Source organism: Vanellus vanellus (genome assembly GCF_965231255.1).
Source record: "Vanellus vanellus genome assembly, contig: HAP1_SCAFFOLD_308, whole genome shotgun sequence".
NCBI classification, from domain to species: Eukaryota; Metazoa; Chordata; class Aves; order Charadriiformes; family Charadriidae; genus Vanellus; species Vanellus vanellus.
In genome coordinates this window covers 121,694-140,436 of record NW_028128115.1, presented here as the reverse complement: position 1 = coordinate 140,436, position 18,743 = coordinate 121,694, and the positions used below count along the sequence as shown (strand labels likewise).

The 18,743-nt window shown below is 52.1% G+C and overlaps 1 protein-coding gene across 1 annotated transcript; it reads right to left on the bottom strand.

Annotated features, from left to right (window-relative positions):
* Positions 1-4,499: 4,499 nt before the first annotated feature.
* LOC309684710 (electroneutral sodium bicarbonate exchanger 1-like) lies at positions 4,500-18,455 on the bottom strand (the record flags this gene model as incomplete). The annotated part of the gene is made up of 23 exons (XM_082500578.1): positions 4,500-4,587; positions 5,099-5,196; positions 5,609-5,743; positions 5,844-6,017; positions 7,301-7,369; positions 8,185-8,436; positions 9,033-9,194; positions 9,548-9,661; positions 10,364-10,525; positions 11,409-11,514; positions 11,617-11,862; positions 12,747-12,880; positions 13,015-13,189; positions 13,678-13,769; positions 13,934-14,080; positions 14,515-14,602; positions 14,976-15,133; positions 15,264-15,373; positions 15,520-15,708; positions 16,658-16,818; positions 17,009-17,144; positions 17,548-17,691; positions 18,374-18,455. Coding segments are annotated over 23 exons (3,222 nt in total), but the record flags the coding sequence as incomplete, so codon positions are not given.
* Positions 18,456-18,743: the final 288 nt, after the last annotated feature.

The window sequence follows — 18,743 nt, the reverse complement described above, 5'->3', positions numbered from 1 at the left end:
CACCCCCCACCCCCCACCCTCCCCCACCCCCCCACCCCCAACCACCAAACCAGCCCCTCGCTGAAGGCGTAAGGTGGGAAATAGTGCAACAACTGTATTTTTTGCAACAGCCCCACTTAAAAAATGCTGTAATGATTCATAATGACCCATCCGACTAAAACCAGGAGTAGCAGTGACCTACCCGTCAGCTTTTAGCATCCTGCTAACCAGCTTAAAGGCACCGGTGAGGAGAAGAGTTTAGCCACAACCAGCTCGAAGGAGGAAAAGAGGATCTTGCTTTTAGGGGAACGGCTGTCTTTGCAGAAGGTAAGTGCCCCCGCGGCTCGACCGCCCCTTCAAACCTCGATTTCTCTGGCTGTTTTCTCTGTAACTGCTCCCACAGCACCACGGATCCTGCAGCTTTCCCTGAATCATAATAAAACCTTCCCTAAATCCGGCAGCAGGTTTCTGACGTCTCCAACGCCTCCGAGCATCCCACAGGGATCCCGCACGCCGCTGGTCCCCCGGGATTTCCAGGCTCTGACCCCTGGCTTGGCTCAGGTGCCCTCTTTTTTCACTCAATTCCTCAAATTTTAGGTAAAAGGGCACTGGGGATGCGCCTGCCTGACCCCACAGACCTGTGACAGAGGGGGGTTTGAAAGAAATGAATAAAAAAAATACTATATGAAAGATAACTAGAATCTCTTTGGATTTAATGTAATGCTAATTAACTGTATTGCAGATGGGCAAAAATATACCCCCAAGAATGTAGGGAGGAAGAAATGCTCAATTTCTGTTGTGCGCCGACCCCTCCCTCCCCCCAGTCCCTTTCTGAGCTCCCTGAGCACCCCACGGTCTGGCAGAGGGGACACGTGTGACACTGCTGTCCCCTCCCTCCTGCAACACAGAGCTCATCGCAATTACTTGCACAGAAAAACAACCACAATTAAAAAAAAAAATATAAAAACCCAAATTAAAGAAACCCACAAAATTTAAACCCCCCAAATTTAATAACCCAAATTAAAAAAAAAAAACAACAAAATTTAAAAAACAAAACACAGTTAAGTCATTCAATTTTTCAAACCCCCAAACCCACTAATTTCAGCCCTTTCCCCAGTCAGCTGGTTCCCCACCCCCACGCAAATGGGCTTTCCCCCAAAAATCAGTGCTGCCCACTCCCCCATCCCCTCCAGCCCCCCCCAAAAAAGCTCCACACCCCCCTCTGCCTCCTCCCCGCCCTCCCAAAGACACGGCAGCAGCGCAGTGAGACAAACGAGAGGTTTATTCCATTCTTTTTCCCATTACGTTCAATGAGCAACAAGAGAAAAAGGGCCGACAGTCCCAGCTCCGGTGGGGGGAACCCCTCAGTCCACAGTGACGCTCCACCGACGGGACCCACGCGACGGCGACAGGGATTTGTGTCATTTGTGTTCCACAGAATGAACCCAAAATAAATTAAAAAAACCCAATGAAACAAAAAAACTAAAACCAAACACAAAACCGCACAAAGATTCAAAGTTATAACTAACACAGATTTGCTTGGGGGATTCCCCCCCCCCCGTTTTATTTACAACACGGAGCGTTTCCAAACTAGATCATCTCTTACAATAAAATAAATATATTTCAGCATCTGCGCAAGAAAAAGAATTGCTGCATTTCTACATGTAGTGCACTGGGGGGGGTAAAATAATAACCCCACCCTTTTATATTACCTTTTTACATTACACCCCCCACCCCCTGCTTAAGGATCTCTATTAAGCGCATCATTTTAGGAAACTTCTTTCGAGGGGCCCCCGGGGGTGTGAGGAGCTGTTTGAAGGCACCGAAGCGCACAGCAGCCCCCGTCCCGCCTCGCTGGGAAGGGGCTTTGCTGCCAACTAAAGCATTGCGGGTCACTGCAGGGATATCTCTTTTGATTCCTAAAGCGACTCCAGCAGCAGCTTTGAGAGGGATTCCTCCTCCCGCCTCCTCCCCGTAAAATTCTCCTCTGCACAGGGAAATATTAAATCCTCCCAAAATACAGAGCCGGCCGTGGGATCACGGAGCACGAAGGGGGGACAGGCGCAGCACTGTGTCCCACAGTCAGCCCGGGGGGTTACAGCCGCCTTTTAGGTGGCTCACAGTCACGTTGTTAACCAAGGCCTCAGCTTTCATTTAATTCAAAATAAATACATAAATATATAAATAAATAAAAAGTCTCACCTTGTAAGCAGCAAAAACCCCCGAGCTTCGAATGCAGAAGAGGGCCGCGCCGGGGAAATCTGCTTTGTTTTTTAAGTAAGGACTTTTGGAGGCAGCCGCCATGGTTTTGTGGCCCCTGGGGAGGGGGGAGATGCAGAGCCGGACTCAGCCCGCTCTGCCCCAAAACCGGTCGCGTTTTCCCTCCAGGGTGATTTTCTTCCTTTCTGTCTCTGCCGGAGTGATGCCCGGCACGTGCCGAAAACAATCCCAGGCTCTGGCCCCGGTCCCGGCCAGGAGGGAGTGAAGCTCAGCCCCACTCCCTCCTTTTCCAGGGAGGAAAACAAAATGGAAAAAAAAAACCCAAATTATCCTATATTAGAAGTGTATAATTCCATTTTAGAAGTGTATAATTCCATTTTAAGGGCAGGGCAGCAATAGGGCTAGTACCACAGCCCCACAGCCACTGTGGGTCACCAGCGTAACGATTAAGTTAAAGTTTCTTTTGGGAAGGGGGGAGAGACGGGGACTCTCCTGCTCTGGGACCTTTCCCCTCCGGGGAGGCAGAGCCGGAGCAGCGAGCACGGTCCTGCCCGGAGGGCAGCATGGAGGGGACGTGCATGGCCATCCCTGAGGAACAGCAGCAAGGAAACCCCGGTGCTGCACCTTTCCCTTCCTCCGAGCCTTTTTCTTTTCCTCTTTTTAAGGGCTCAACCAGTTTCTTCCCCCTCCGACCGTCACCGTGGGGCACTGGCACCAGCCGCTTTGCAAAACCCCATCCCGTAAAAGCCGCCTGATTTTGGCCCTGTTTGGGGATGCGCCGCTTCCATCCTTACAGAGCAAACTGATAGATGATTTGTTTTTCTCCCCCCTCCCCATTTAGCAAGAAGCACCAACGTGCCGTTGTCATTTTGGGTCGGTTTGCTGCAGAAAAAGGCTCCCACAGGGGACGGGATAAGCCGATGGCAGGAGGGTCCCTGCACCCATCCCACCGCTGCTGGTGGAGGGCAGCAAGGGGACCTTTTCTTCGGGGTTGTCCTCTCCTCCCGGGCTCTGCAGCCCCACGCCGCAGCCCAACGACCCCACCGAGATGGGAAGAGAGCACAAGAACCATCTCTGCTCAACAGCTTCTTCCTGCAAAGGGGCAGGAAAAAGGAGGAGGAAAAGGCACCTTCCCACTTGCCTCCGGGCTCATCCCACCCTGCGAGAGGCTTTGTGAGGAGAGGGGAGGAGGAAAAAACACCACAGCGAGAGAGCCAGGGAGGGAAAAGGAAGGAAAGCGGAGGGACAGCGGAGGGGCAGCCCGGGGACACAGAGCCCCAGGTCTCGCCTGGCCGCTCCCGCCACCACCCGGCGGATTGGAGGGGTTTGATCTGAAGCGCTGCCTTATATTAATTTAACAGCCGGGGGAGGAGAAGGCGCCATTTCTGCCTTTTGCAGCTTCCAGGCTGACGGCAGAGCCGAAACAAGAAAAATAATTATCATAAAAACAAACAAACAAACCAACAAACAAAAATTCCAAAAACACTCCAGTGTAAAACTGGAGCGCAGGGAGCAAATGCTTTTCCTTCGCCTCGGCCCAACCGCTCAGGCGCTCCGCGCTGCCCCGCCACGGAGGGCATCCCTCTCCTGCCAGGGAGAGACAGAAGGGCGAACTGAAGGCAGGACCCCAAACCAGACCCGAGAACCTGGTCGCGATGAAGAAGAAAGTGGAGAAAGCGTCACATACAACAGAAACATTCAGAGTTTATTTTTGGGGAACAAAAGAAAGATAAATAGAAAAGGAGTGAGATATTAAAAAAATAGCACCGAACGATGAAGCGGCAGCAGTCCCTCTACTGCTACAAAATGGCAACAACCCACACACGAACACACGGAGGCGGAACACCACCGAACTCCCACTGACTGTCATGTGCACCTCAGTTTGCTGCTCTGGAGAGAGGGAATGCCTGAAGCACACCAAGGACAGCTGAAACCATCGCCGTGGCTTAAAGGGGAATCCGCCAACTGGAAAACAAAATAAAAGCGGTTTCTGCCCATGTCTGCATGGGCACATCCCCGAGTCACGTTCTCACGCCTCTCCTTCAAAGTCAAGATTCCTACACATGAAAACTGGAGTTGGGGGGATGGAGGAGAGAGAAAAGGAGGGAGAGCGTCATCAGTGGGGCTGCTGCCCCACTCGTGGGACCGTGCCGGCAGAGAGGAGCTGGTTCGTGTGCCGCAGCCCTCGCCGCTTGCTCGACATTGCCGGCAAAAAAAGAAAAGCCGTAGGCATGTGCCACAGCTTGCAAAGGAGCACGGCCACGTTCCCACGCGATCCTTTACCTCTTTTCTCCCCAGATTCAGACTGTTTCCATGCTCATAGTGAGAGCCTTCCACACGGGTGTTTTTGATATCTCTTCCGAGATATTAATCTCCGAAGGATCAGTCCTGCAATAAATATTTGAGACAGCAATCCGTGACTGCGGGAACTGATGCCACCCAGCGCATCAGCACCAGCAAGAGGAACGGGGGGGGAGGAGAACCAAAGCTGCGCATAAGCACAGCGGGTTGGGCGGGATGAGGAGGTTTGGAAGGCGAGCCGGAGAGCCGCAGAGCCACAGCTCTGTGCAAAGGCTCTGCACAGAATCCCAGACTGGTCAGGGCTGGAAGGGCCCTCTGGAGCTCACCCAGTCCCACCCCCGCCAGAGCAGGGGCACCTACAGCAGTGGCACAGGACACCTCCAGGCGGGTTTGGAATGGCTCCCAAGTGGGAGACTCCCCCACCTCTCTGCGCAGCCTGTGCCAGCGCTCTGCCGCCCGCCCTGCCCATAAATTTGCTCTTCCCGCCAAGCTGAGTGCATGGCGCTGGGATGCTCAGCAAAGATAAACGTGGAGAAAATTCTGCCAACCCCCTTCAGGCTAATCATGCCGGGGGTCCTGCTGCTTGGTGGGGCTTTACCTGTCGCTGCTTGGCTTTGGGATATCCGCGCTGCTGGTCTTGCCCAGCTGCAGCCAAACGGAGTTTGCAGCAGCAGCTTCCATCATCTCCTGGGACTCCTGACATAAAAAGGGACAAATCAAAGTTCTCTGTCTATGATCGAAGTGGAGATAAACTGAACACCCAGCAAAACCCACATGCTGCCCTCTCCTTCTGACCTTCTGTTAGCGCAGCCGGGGAAGGACCTTTCACTCCAAACATTTTGGGAGGGGGTTAAAACCACCCTTATGAGCAAATCTTTCCATCATAATTATAATGTTTATTATAAATGGCACCTTTAAAAATTGTACCGCTATTCAAGTGTTAAGCTCACTGCTAATTTAAAAAGTTATGATGCGGGATCCAGGCTGTCAGGATCTATTTCTATTGAGTTCGGATCTTCCCCCAACATTTCAAGAGAAGCTGTGACAGAAAGAGGCAATCTCAGAGCCTGAGGGAGACACCCACCCCCGAGCACCCAGCAAGCATCACCTCTTCTTCTTTGGCTTCATTTTTGGCATCGGCCAACTTCTTCCTGCTTTCTGGCATAAGGTCATCCAAAAAGCTGAGCTCCCGCTTTGAGAAGCAGAAGTCCATCACTTTCCGGACAAACACGAGAGCCAAAACCTTCACAAAATAAGAAGGAAGAGGGGGTGAGGTCTGAGATGATGTTACATCTCACTCCGACGCTGCAAATGTCCCACTGCTGAGCGGCACCGGCTCTTACCATCATGGGAAAGATGATGGCAGCACGGGACACCTTGATGGCCCAGAGCAGGACGAGGCAGATGAGCTGGATCATGGTGAAGAAATGCACTTTCCGCAAGGGAACGTGCCGCAGGTAGATGAAATCCGGCTGGTGTTTTGCCGGCATCCAAAAGAGCTTCAAGCGGTCGAAGAACTGCAAAATAAAAGCGGAAAAGTTACCCCTTGGGGCTGCGGAAAGTTTCCGGCCCTGTTGGCACGTGGAATGAGTTTTCAGGATCTCGCGTGCAGTGAGAAATCCTGGATCCCATTTTGTTCCTCCCAGGAGCAGCACCCGTTTTCCCTTTGCTCCATCTATAAACCAGTGTGCCCATGAGAGCTGCCCACCAAATTGCAATTATTCCACGTCCTTCTATTATAGAATCACAGAAGGGTTTCGGTTGGAAGGGACCTCGAAGATCATCCAGTCCCACCCCCTGCCCTGGGCAGGGACACCTCCCACCAGCCCAGGTTGCTCCAAGCCCTGTCCAACCTGGCCTTGAACACCTCCAGGGATGGGGCAGCCACAGATTCTCAGGGCAACCTGCGCTGGTGCCTCACCACCCTCACAGGGAAAAATTTCTCCCTGATATCTCATCTCAATCTGCCCTCTGTCAGTGTCAAACCATCCCCCCTCGTCCCATTGCTCCCCTCCCTCATCCAGAGTCCCTCCCCAACTCTCCTGGAGCCCCTTTAGGCACTGGAAGGGGCTCTGAGGGCTCCCCGGAGCCTTCTCTTCTCCGGGCTGAACACCCCCACCTCTCCCAGCCTGTCCTCCCAGCAGAGAGGCTCCAGCCCTCCCAGCAGCTCCAGGGCCTCCTCTGGCCCCGCTCCACCAGGTCCATGGCTCTCCTGTGCTGTGGTCCCAGAGTTGGAGGCAGCACTGCAGGGGGTCTCCACAGAGCAGAGCACAGCAGAGGGCACAATCCCCCCCTCGCCCTGCCGGCCACACTGCTGATGCAGCCCAGGATGCGGTCGGCCTTCTGGGCTGCGATCGCGCATTGCCGGCTCACGGTGAGCTTCTCATCAGTCCGTACCCCCAGGTCCTTCTCCTCATACCATCTCCCCCTCCCCCTCCCTGTTCTTCTATAAAAATATATGTTTAATATATTCTATTCTTCTGTTTGTTATTTGGCATTTCTCAGCCCACTCAACCCCCCAGTGAGGATTCCCACCGGCAGTAGAAATCGCCTTCGCTTTGCACTGAATTCCCCCATTTTCACCACACCAAACACTGCCCTGTCCCAAACCGTGACGCAGAGCGCGCTGAACTTGCCTGGTCCTCCCGCCCTACGTACCTCCTGTGCCCCCACCAATCTTTTCCTTATACAAAATACTTTCACTGCCTGCTTTTGGGGAGGTTTTCTCCCACACCACTGCTTTTTTCCTGCTTCTCTGGAGATGACATAGCAGGGAGCTGCACGCTGTAAGAGTCCGTACCTGAATCCCTCTGAGCGACGACACACCCATGTAGAGAAAGACACCATAAAGCACAGGCATGGGTATAAACTGGGAAATTAAAAAAAAAAAAAATGCAATAATTTATTTTTTTAATTGGTTTTTCAGTATTACTGCTCTCTTCTAGAGGCACTGCCTAAAATTGCCTAAAGCTTTCCAGTTTCCACAGGGTTAGAGATGTTTCAGCTCTCAACCCGTAGAGGTTTTGTGCGTGCGAGTGAGTGAGTGTATGCTCTGCTTTAGGCAGAGCATTTAGTTACGTTTCATTAGAATAATCTAATAAATTTTTAGTTACGTTTCATTAGAATACTCCTGTTTTCCTGAAAGGTTGGAGGAAAATAGGTCATTTCACCCATGAAACTGTACGCCACGTTCTGTGACGGCAGAAGAACATTTCTACACATTTTTGTGGCAACACGCAAAAGCAAAGTGCCTCCTTTTAGCCTAGAGCTGAGGTGACTTTGTGGGAGGAGCACACAAGGAAGCCCACGGGGATGATTTTGGTGTGTTTAGCTACTGGGAACGGCTGTTGGGAGGCATTTGGGGGAGCCAATTGCATCCCATAAGGTGCTGCCTGCTTGAAAGAGAGCAGTGTACTGGTCTGAATCCGCTTTGTCGTAACCCATAAACACAGGTGGGCCTGAGAGACACCTGGGAATGAAAGCAGTTGTCCTGCTCGCTTGCCTCGAGGACACCAAACTGGTGGAAAGGGTAACTGAGGCTGGTTCCCACCGTGGGCCAAGCCTCAAGGTTTGGGATCGCCTCCTCCTCTGCTCCACACCTACTCAGGCCTGGAGGGAGGGGATGGTTTTTGTCAAACCTCCAAAAAGCTCATGCTTGTTGGGCGTTTTGCATTTTCCTCTTACCTTTAACACCGAAGTGAAGAAGACAGAGCAGCCCATGAGCACAAAGATCATCAAGCCGGTGACTCTCTGCTCTCGTATCCCCAGAAACTTGGGTTGTTCTCCTGGAGCTGAGCAGCCAGACTCCACTTTGAGGCTATTGACGTGGGTGATGGACAGGACAGTCGCAGCCACAAACCAGGGCAGCCCCATCACGGAGCACACCCCGAGCATCACGGCCACCATGAAAAGGTCCAGGTGGTACCCGCATCCTTTCTGTGGGCAGCAAAACAAGGAACAGAGCATCCCACAGCACAAGAGCGAGGACAACGTCGCGACTCAGACTCAAACCCTACTTGGGCGCAAGTCACCCTCTTGAAAATTTAAGAGAAGAATTGGCAAAAATAAGGATGGATCCGGTCTTTGCGCAAGCACCTTGCATGAAAATCTGGCAGGAGTTCAGACCAAGTGGATTTGGGAGGTTTGTGCAATAGCTACTTCTCAAACAAACACACAAACAAACAGACTATTTTCATTCATAAAGAAATTTCTACTGCTTGTAAGCAAGATGTGACCCTGAGTTATCCCTGGCAGTGCGTCAAAACAGTTCGTTCCCCCAGCTCCTGCTGGCATTCTGAAACAAAAACACGCTTCTATAGTGCTCGAAAATTAATTTGCTCCTCCAAAAGATTGCTCATCTGAACTGCCCTCGTTTGCTCCCTGTGACATCACTAATCCAGCAGAGCATCCTGCCACACAGCCTGACCTTGTCCCAAACCAACGCCTTCACAAAGCACTTGGCATAGGAGCTTCTCCCCACACCTGCAGCCCAGAGTGGGGTGGGGATGGGGTCAGCTCTTGCAGCCCCTTACCTTCAGCTTGTGCTCCTTCCTGTTGACAATGACAGACGTGATCTGCTGGTCCATGAATATCAAGATGGTGCAGAGCAGAGCTGGGATGGGCGCGGCCAACACCGTCCACCAAGGGTTGGGCCCTATGGGGTTGACCAACCACCCGCGGTCGTCTCTGGTAGGCTGCAACAAAGCCAAAACACACATCAGGATCAACTCCCAGCCCAGCCACTTCACTGGCTTTGATTTTCCTCTCCATCGCTGTGCCGCCTCATCTCCTGGCCCTGCCTTCGTGTCACCCTCTCCTACGGGGTTCAGCAGTGCCAGCGTCCTCGTCGCAAGCACCTATAGATACTTCTGTAGGTATCAAGTTTTGGGGCTGGCTTCCTCTTTCCAGAAGGAAACGATGCACTCGGAGGTGGAAGAGGAGATGGTAACACCACCAGCATCCCCAGACTCAGCCCTGTCCTGTCCCAGCATCACCCTGTGGCATCCCCAAGGGCCAAAAGCGGCTCCACACCAAAACACCCCATTACCTTGAACATGTGGGGGACGTGGAGCTTCGGCGATGGGATCCCAACCAGGAAGTCAATGAGGACCATGATGACGATGGTGAGGAAGACACCAAAGTCACTGACTGTGGACCGTACCTGGGGCAAGAAAGCAGAGCTGAAAGGGACAGCACAAACGGGGCCATACCGTGAGATGGAAAAGTTAAAGACATCAACAGCATTAAGGCTGGTTAACAAATTCCCACCACTCTGAGAAGATGCAGCCAAATCCCTCGTTTGGATAGTGTTGCTGTGTTTGTACCTGCAAGATCTGGTGTCAGGCAATAAAAAAAGTTTAATTAGGTGGAAAAGGGTGGTTTAAATTCAAACTTAAAAAAAAAGCCAATAAATATTAAAAAATAATGAAACAGACGTCTGCCACTACAGCTGCACTCACAGCTACAATGGGAATAAGGCACTGAGGCATCATTTGCTCCTCAAAAGGAAGAAACAGTGTCTTTTGTGTCTTTTTCTATGGCAGTTCCTCATTTGAATCAACTTTCCCCTTGGGCACACAAGGTGAAAAAAACCACAAATGAAAATACAACAAACAACCAACTTTGGAAGACCGATTTCCCACTGCCTGGGGAAAAAAACACTCCGGGGCAGGTCACGAGGCAGGTGGGAAACGCTACGATCGTTTTGCACTCCTGGAAATGAGTGAGAGACATCCAAGTTTGGCCTTCAAGGTCCAATATTTCCCAGTTTGACCAAGCGGTAGCAAACACTGCTTAGTGCTCCGGGAAAGCCATTTTGGGAAATGAGTGTGGAGACTGCTGCTGGCCACCGTCTTCTACCTACTCTGGTCGGGAAGTAGCGGCTGGTTTTAAACTTCCTCAATAAGCCCGACAGGACAAAGGTGGAGAAGAAGAGGATGCAGCACCAGAAGAGGACATCGGGCGTGTAGGGGCCATCGTGTCCACAGGCAGGTCCACGAAACTCTCCATGCAAATACCGACATTCCTGGGGAAACAGAGCATCAGGACACAAAGGTAGTGCACATGCGTCAAGGAAACCTCGGATAACTAGGGGGTTTGGAGGATCTTGCTCCAAGATCTGTGACCTCGGGACTGCTGCAGCTAGCGGAGATTTATATTTAACGATCAACAGCAGCTGAATAAGTGACACATGGAACTACACAGACAGCGGAGAGAGGAGATGTGATGGGACACTGTACCACAGACCTATGGCACATCCTCTGCTTGAACAGCAGGTAACCGTGGCTGAAGAAGACACCAGAGGGGAAGGAAACACTGGGAACTCTTGGGGAGAGTGAAAGAGGGAACGGGGAAGGAGGGCTAAGACAACAGTGACAGGAAAGGAGAAGAGACAAATTGTCCCTTCCCAGGGTCGGGCTCACAGGACACGGCCAAGGGGGGTGAAGATGTCCATAAGAGCGTCCCACCCTGTGCCTGAGCTCTGCTTCCAGCAACAACAGCCCAAGGGGCTGCTCAGACATGCAAGTTTATGCACGTACCTTCAGACAGCGCTGAGTAAGAAAGCAAGGCCTGGAGTTACTAGGAACCAATGAAGGAAGCTAATTACAGCCTTCAAGCATGAACTTAAGTCCTCCAACTTCTCCAATAACCAAAGCACCCACTGAACCTTGCTCCCAGACAGAACCGCTGTCCTGAGGATAACAGTTATTGCCCACCATGTCAGGGATGAGGTGAACTCTCCTTCCCAGGCCCAAGGAGGTTAAACACACTGAAGTAATGACTTTTCAGAGCAGCACTGGCACAAGTTGAAGCCCACCATCACCTGAAGGGCTCTGAGCTTTGCACCAGGCCAGTGCCCCTGGACCCTGCGGCCGCGGCACGAGGAAGCAGTGACTCGGGGCACTTACAGTCACCGTGAGGTTCTCCCAGGTGATGCCAGACACATTGATCTTGTTGCTCTCCCAGAACTGCAGGGTTTCGTTGCTGGGATGGGTCGGTGCCTCACACTTACAGCTGGGAGGAGAGAAGCCAAGACAGGGGTGAGGGGAAGGCGATGGAGGTGCAGCCCTGAGCTCCTGCCAAGGGGCAGCGGCACTTTAGAAGGAAGAAACCCACTAGGAGATGGTGAGGAAGTCCAGCTTGCTGTGCGTGTGCACAGGGTAGGTCTCTCGCAGGTGACTCAGCTTCTCCAGAGCCTCATAGATGAAGATGATGCAGATGAGGGAGGCGAAGGCTTCTTCGGTGAAGCGGGTGATGTAGCACACCAAAGAGCTAGCATCAGTGGCCACCAGCACTATGCAGAAGAAGGCGGTCCACAGCCCGATGCATGCCCGGAGAGAGAGATAAGAGAGCGCGTAGTCCCTGGGAAAGTAAAAGAAAACGCAGGGTGGAGAGGGCAGCAAGAGACTCCGAGCGTTGCCTTCCTTCGGGGAAAGTGGGCAGCAATTCAGGAGCGTGTCAAGGCTGCGGATGGTAAATGCAGTTTCCGGTCCTACGACAGACAGCCTTGGGACTGCGGCACAGGGTGTGGGCCCGCAGGAGGAGAGGCTAATTAATCCTTATTTAACAATGACCTTGTGTTAATGCCTCGGAGGCTAATTGAGGTCAGGTCCCTGTTGTGGAAGGTGGTGTTCTCCCACATCACCCCGATGCCCTAACAGCGAAACCGGCTGGGTTTGCACCCAGTTACCTGCTGCCAGCAAGTTGGGGCTTCATAATAAATTTAATTGCAATAAGGGGGTTAATCTCCCATCACAGTTGCCACAACAAAAAGACTGTCATGGAAAATATCCATTTCGCGTGAAAAGCTCCTGCTTTCTCAAAAATCATCAAAACATTTGACCAGAAAACTCTTTGGATATGTGGGTAAAATATATTTCCACTTCCAGCAAAAATCATACAAAAAAGTGCCCGAGTTTGTACTGAGAGGAAAGCAAATCTTCCCTCATTCCCAAACCAGAGTCATTTGTCTCATCTTCCCTGTGCAGCCCATCTCGGGCATCCACATCCTTGTGGTTTCTCCTCCTCCTGCTCTTTCACTTTAACCCTAAAAAACCCGAACCACCCATCCATCCTTCAGAGACCGAGGGCTCCTGCACCGTCACATACTAAAGCAGCAGCGCGTGATGTCTGTGACACAGAAGACAACTTAAATCTACCAACTACCACTAAGAAAAACATCCTTTCTCCATCCCTGCCTTCTTCCAAAGGCGCTCGCAGCACCTGGCCGCAGAAGCCAGCCTTACTTGCAGAATTTGTAGAGGATCTTCTCGAACACGAGGACGGGGCCGGTGCTGCCGAGGATGGTGAGAGGTTGGCCAGCAAAGAGGGAATACACCACGCCGGTCATGGATGCGCCCAGCAGCGACTCCATGGCACTCTGTCCGGGGAAGAGAGGCAGCAGCGAGTAATTAAATCATTAGGGGGAAAAAAACAAGTGCAAATTCACTGCAGCAAGGACTTTTGCATGAGTGTTGTCCTCCCCCGTGCCACCCAACAGAGAGAGGTGCTCACTATGTGGCCGTTGGTCGCCTCCCCCAGCAGTCCCCCGAAGGTGATGATGGGGGACATGCAGGCACAGTAGAGGAACAGGAAGGACGCCAGACACTGCAGGCTCAGACCATCCCGAAAGTCACTCCAGAACCAGGGGGCTTTTCGCTTCACATCCCGGATCAAACCTCCAAAGAGCCTGGAGGAAGGAAAAAAAAACAAAACAACATTTTCGTGGAAGACAGCATTGAGTTTTCTTGGCTGAGGAAGGACAATCACAAGCACAGAGTAACTTCCGTTGCTAAAAAGAAGTCTCCTTCTCCCATTTTAGCCCCAGTAGAAACTGAGGCATACAAAAAACCCCTCCAACAAAAAGAAAAGGAGACCAAACCTGAGAGCCCGTCCCCTCTTATTGCAACAGTCCCTCACTTTGAGAAGCAGCAGAGCTCTACCTGGAGGTACTTACACATCTGCTTCCACCCCAAAGCAAGAAAACCTGTGTGCAACCATGCTGCGGCTCAGCCCAGCTGCCCAAATGTCCCACCCACCCAGCCCAGGGGACCAAGCTGGGAACCTGGAGCCCCTTCACTGACCCAGTTAACCCCAAAACTCTGCTAGAAGGGAGGTGCACACTCAGATTTTAGGGGCAAACAGAAAAACACCCCACCAAACTATTTCAGTTCACACCTTCCTGTCCGCTCCAGTTCAGGACCGCTGTGTTTCTCCAGCTTGCTGTGAGAAGCGCTGTCATCGAGAGCTTCTGGCAACTTCCTTTTTTCCTGTTAAAATGCAAATAAGATAAAGATATGTCTTTGCAGCCACTGGCTTGTTTTGCTTTTTGGGCTGGGTACGTGACCTGTGAATTTGGGCCCCTGAGCAGCACCCCCAGCTGTGCTGCCCTCCTGCCTGTCCTCCTCGTGCCTCCTTCTGCCGCAGCACCCACCTGCGAAGGGACGTTTTTCGGGGGCTCAATTCGGATGGAGGGATCCCACTCTCCTGGCGGCAAAACCATGACCTGATCCAGAAACTCATCGATGCCAGCCACCAGGTCAGCCCGGTTCTTGGCTTTATAGGCAACGTCGTGGAAAACCTGCCGTAGGAGACAACCTGGTGAGAGCATGACCCATCTCGGATGTCCTAACCAGTGCAATAAGCTCTTGGCTAAATGCAAGGTCATTTCCCCCAAATCGCCTGTTGGAAGTGGCAGGAAATATTCCCCCCAAAGCAAAAATCTGTGCATCACAGTATTTGTAACCATCTCCACCAGGCTCCCGTCCCCCATGGCACACCACAGCCTTCTGCTTCAAGAGGAGAAGTTTCACTGGCCCTGGCAATGCCACCACTGGGGACAGCATGCTGGGGACCCTGGGGAGAAGGATGAGGCGCGGGCTGCAGCCCAGGTGGGATTTTAGCCTCCTGCAGGCAGCTAAGAGGGACAACAAACCCTCTTCCTCACTACTACAGAGACAGGGAGAGGTGAAGCCCCAAAAAAATGACCCAGAGATATCTCTTATCTCGTCACACCTCATCCGTCATGATAGTAGCCATGGACCTGCCGATCTCATGGTACTGATGGGCTTTTCCTCCTGGTCCAAGCAAAACAAACAGGAACCTAGGCAAGAAAACCAAAATGAGAGAGAAGAACATGGCCTCACTCAAAGGGCGCCCAAGGAAATCCCTGGGAGCTCCCAGCCCAGAGCGTGGCTCCAGGGGGGACGTGTAGGCTCACCGACTCCGGTGATGAATTTGAAACGCATCAAAACCAAACACAAATTTGAGGTTTGGACCAACTTTCATTAAAATTGGCCAATGGGTTTAAAAGCTCCAGCAGGGAAGGGAGGAATGAAAGCAGGGAGATGTGGGTGGGAGAAACGTGCTTGCTCCCACTGGCTGTGTTCCCCTGGGACGCCCAACTGATGCATGAATTTGGTGTTTTGTTGTGGTGTTTTTTTTTTAAATAAAAACTTTGCGCTTCTCATTCAGACCTCGTTGGGATGGGAACTTCCATCATGCCCGAGAGGAGGACAGCTGGGCTCAGGCGGACAAATGCCACGATGGGCTGGCGAAGGAAATCCAGCTCTCCTACGAGCACGCTGCACGCTTCAGCCCCGGTGGGAATTTTCTTCATGAAGCGCAGCTCCGCCTGGGCACGACAAGGGATTTTCAGCCATTACCCCAAAAGCAAAGCCCACAGCACTCTGCAGAACACTCTGCAGCCAAGTTTGCAAGAGCAAATCTGGCCTAAAAGCGTAAGAAAGCTACGAGTGTCTCACCTTGCTTAGATCCATCGGATGGCTGTCATGGTTCACCCCATTTTTAGCTTCTGCAGTGGTGGGAGATGGATGAGGAGTGAGTGTTTGGGTTGGGAGGAGAAAGAAAGACACTGAGAAAGACAGGCAAGGAGCAATCGGGACACTTCTCCTTTGCCGGGAGAAGTCTAATGGGGCCAAAGCCCTGCAGAAACCTTCACCTGGTGCCAAAGCCTGGCAGAAACCCTCACTGGGTACCAAACCCTGCAGGAACCCTCACCTGGCTTGTCAAGGGGATGCACGTCTAACTGCTTCTTGCTCATGTCAGCAAATGAGCAGACGATGGGGAGAAGGTTGTTTCTTTTCTTCTCGTTCTGATGGTGATGCTTCTTCAAAAGCACTTCTCGAACTTTCGCCCGCGTGCGCTCATCAAACTCCGTGGACTGCTCTTGCTGGCCCAGGATCATATCTGGAGATGGCAACGGGAAACGAAGCCGTCAGAGCAGAAAGTCCCCAAGCCCCGACCCCTCAAGCCCCCGGCGAAGGCTGCGACATGCAGGATACCCTAACGCGGGCTCAGCCTTGCTTAGCAAGACGTTTTAATGCAGTTCAGCCTTTGCAGCCAAAGGAAGAATTCTCTTTTGCTAAAAGCCATCATCAAAGTGCTTATTCATCACTCCGCTCAGATAATTATTCCCCATCCTAGATAATGTGATTTTTTTGCCCGATCTGGCGTTTCTAGACAGACTCTCTAGACTCGACACATTTCAACAAATTATAAGCAATCTCTAGCACAGACTTTCCCAGAGTTTCCTTTGCCCATCGACTGCAATTTGCCAAGCCCAGGGAGAAACGTGCTAAGAACGGCTCCGACTTCTCCAGCTCTTGCAAGGGCTGAATGGAGACCTGCCAGTCAAAGATAATTTCTCCAAAGCCGCTTTTTCAATTAACTTCAATTATCTTCCCCACAGAAATATGCTGCTTGGTCACCTGCCAGATAAACTCTGCCTTTAAAGCTCTTAAATCCTGGATGTTAAGGCAATAGGAAAAAAAAAAAAACAAGAACAGGAAGAAACAGCTTGTAGTAAGTAGCTTATTTAAGGAGGTTCAGCTCTTACGCAGACTCCGTGTTCCTGAGAGCAGCCTGCCAAGCCCTGACACTCCTTTCTGGCCGGAGAATATTCTCTAATCGCCTCTCTGACCCCACAAATTGCTTTCAAAAGGCTCCCATACTGGGAGAAAAAGCTGATGTGACTGTTGTACACCCAGTCTACATCCAAAAAGCAACCCACGATTTAAAAACACAGTGGAGGTTCTGGAAAAGGACGTGCCATTGGGGCAGGGCTTGATACGGGAGTGAAGGGCACCACGGCAAATTGAGCTCGGCCGTTCCCAGCGGGTCGCAGTGCGCTCAGTACCTGCGATCTCTTCAATGCTGTTGGCACAAACATCCAGCAGCACCATCCCGTTGCTGATGCAGCTCCGCAGCTCGAAGAGGCTGTGCAAGGACAGCGTGGCCACGTAGGGCTTGCTCCAGCGCTCGCCACCATCTTCCACGTCCTCCTCAAACTTCAGCCACCTGCGGACATTGGGCACGATCAGCCCCGTTGCAAGAAAACAGCCTCAGCTCTGCAACCTCTTTGGTGCAGCTACGGGGCGGCAAGAGGAGAAGGCTCCGCGCATTGGCACCTGCAGCTGCAAAGCTTCATGTCCCAGAGAGCGGAAGGCAGAGCCCACGGCTGCCACCGCAGCCGGCGGCAGGGATTTACCTTGCCGTTTCCTTCCACTCGGCATCTTCACCCGCCTTCAGGAAGATCTCATCCAGCTCAGTGAACAAGTGGTGGGGAACATGCTGCTCGTCCTCCTCGGTGCTGAGGATGAACTGCACCCGCTGGGATGGGGTGTCTGGGGGCAGAAGATAAATCCCGTTACCACACCTGCATTCGACCCGTCACGCTCATACGCAAAGTGGCCATCGATCGGCACCAGTTCAGCCCTAAATATTGGGCTGGCCCCTCTCCCCCGGGTCTGGCCGGGCTTGCACAGAGCCACGGAGAAGGAGAAGCATCTATTGCACGTCTGCATAAGGACGGGCCACTTTCCTTCCCCACGTTTCCATTTTTAATGGCAGGATCCCTCTAAGGAAGACCAGCCTCAATCCATTATGCCTTCAACTGCCTCCCAAATAATGCCACTTTCCCTCAGAAGAACAGCAAACCACACAAATCAGCCACACAGACCTGCTTGCAGAGGATCCCGGCACCCACACAGCCCCGAGAAGGCTCGTGAACGCTGCGGCGGGACTTACAGTGGTAGCCCTGCTCCATCGGGGCACAGTCCTTCTCCCGTTCCTTCTTCCGATGCTTCTGGCGGTGGGGTCGGTGGTGCCGGTGGCACCGGTGGCTTTGCCTCACCAGCGGCATCCGCACGCCCACGGACAGGGTGCGGTGGCCTGCGAAAAAAGCAGTGTTCGCATCACTCTCGATATTGTGGAGACGGTTGACACCGCTGCCACGATTAAACCAGCGCATCCATCCCAGGAGGAAACACCAACTTCTCTTCATTTTAGTTTCACTGCATCCCTGAATGTCAGAGACATCCTTTTTTCCAAGCCTGTTTAACTTTGCAACAATAGAGCAACAACAAGCGATGGCTCCGGGTCACCTAAAAGTGCCCTGAAAATATCAACCCTTGTCTAAAATTCCAGCTTTGGCTGGACAACACTCAGACCTGCTCATTAAGCAGCCACAGAAGGTAATTATTTTTAAAATCTTTGTATGGCACAAGGCAACAAGAGGAGATCCAATCAGTCCTGTGATAATGAAGTCTGGAACAAAAAAAAAAGAAAATCACAGCCCTGTGTCTGCAGCCATCAACTTATTCTCCTGACCTCTCCAAGCCAAGAGCAGCCTCTGAGAAAACAAGCTGGGAACTACCCAGCTCTGTGGCCAACGCTCACACCGCAGATGCCATGGGGGCTTTTTCCCCTCTGTCTAAAAGCCATAATATTAAAACAATGTGAAAATAACTGTGCTTGTTTATTTGCAGGTGATGCATACGCTGAGCACAGGACGCGGCAGGGACTTTGCGCGACAGGAAAACGCATGGGGCTGGTGGCACCTCTCACGACTCACCTTCCAGCTCCTCCTTCTCATAGTGAATAGTGACAGCGGTGCTCGTTCTTCCCTGGTCAATCACCGCCTCCTCGTCGTGTCTCTGTTTAGTGAGGAGAAGAAGGTACAAGTTGGGGCCGGGTGAGGAGAGCTCCCTTACGTCCTCCCAGTCATCACCCATCCCTGCGGCCACGCGAGCCCAAGAGCATCACACCTCTGTGTGTCTCCTCCTCCAGGCACAGCCCTAAAAACACGGACTTGGAGGTTTTTATTCCCATACCCAAATAAAACCACCTGTAATGTCACCTGTATTGTATATACCGTGAGTCTGGAAGGCTTTACTAAAAGGGGAGAGAGTTGAGTGTTTCAAACCAAAACCAAACCTCCTGCT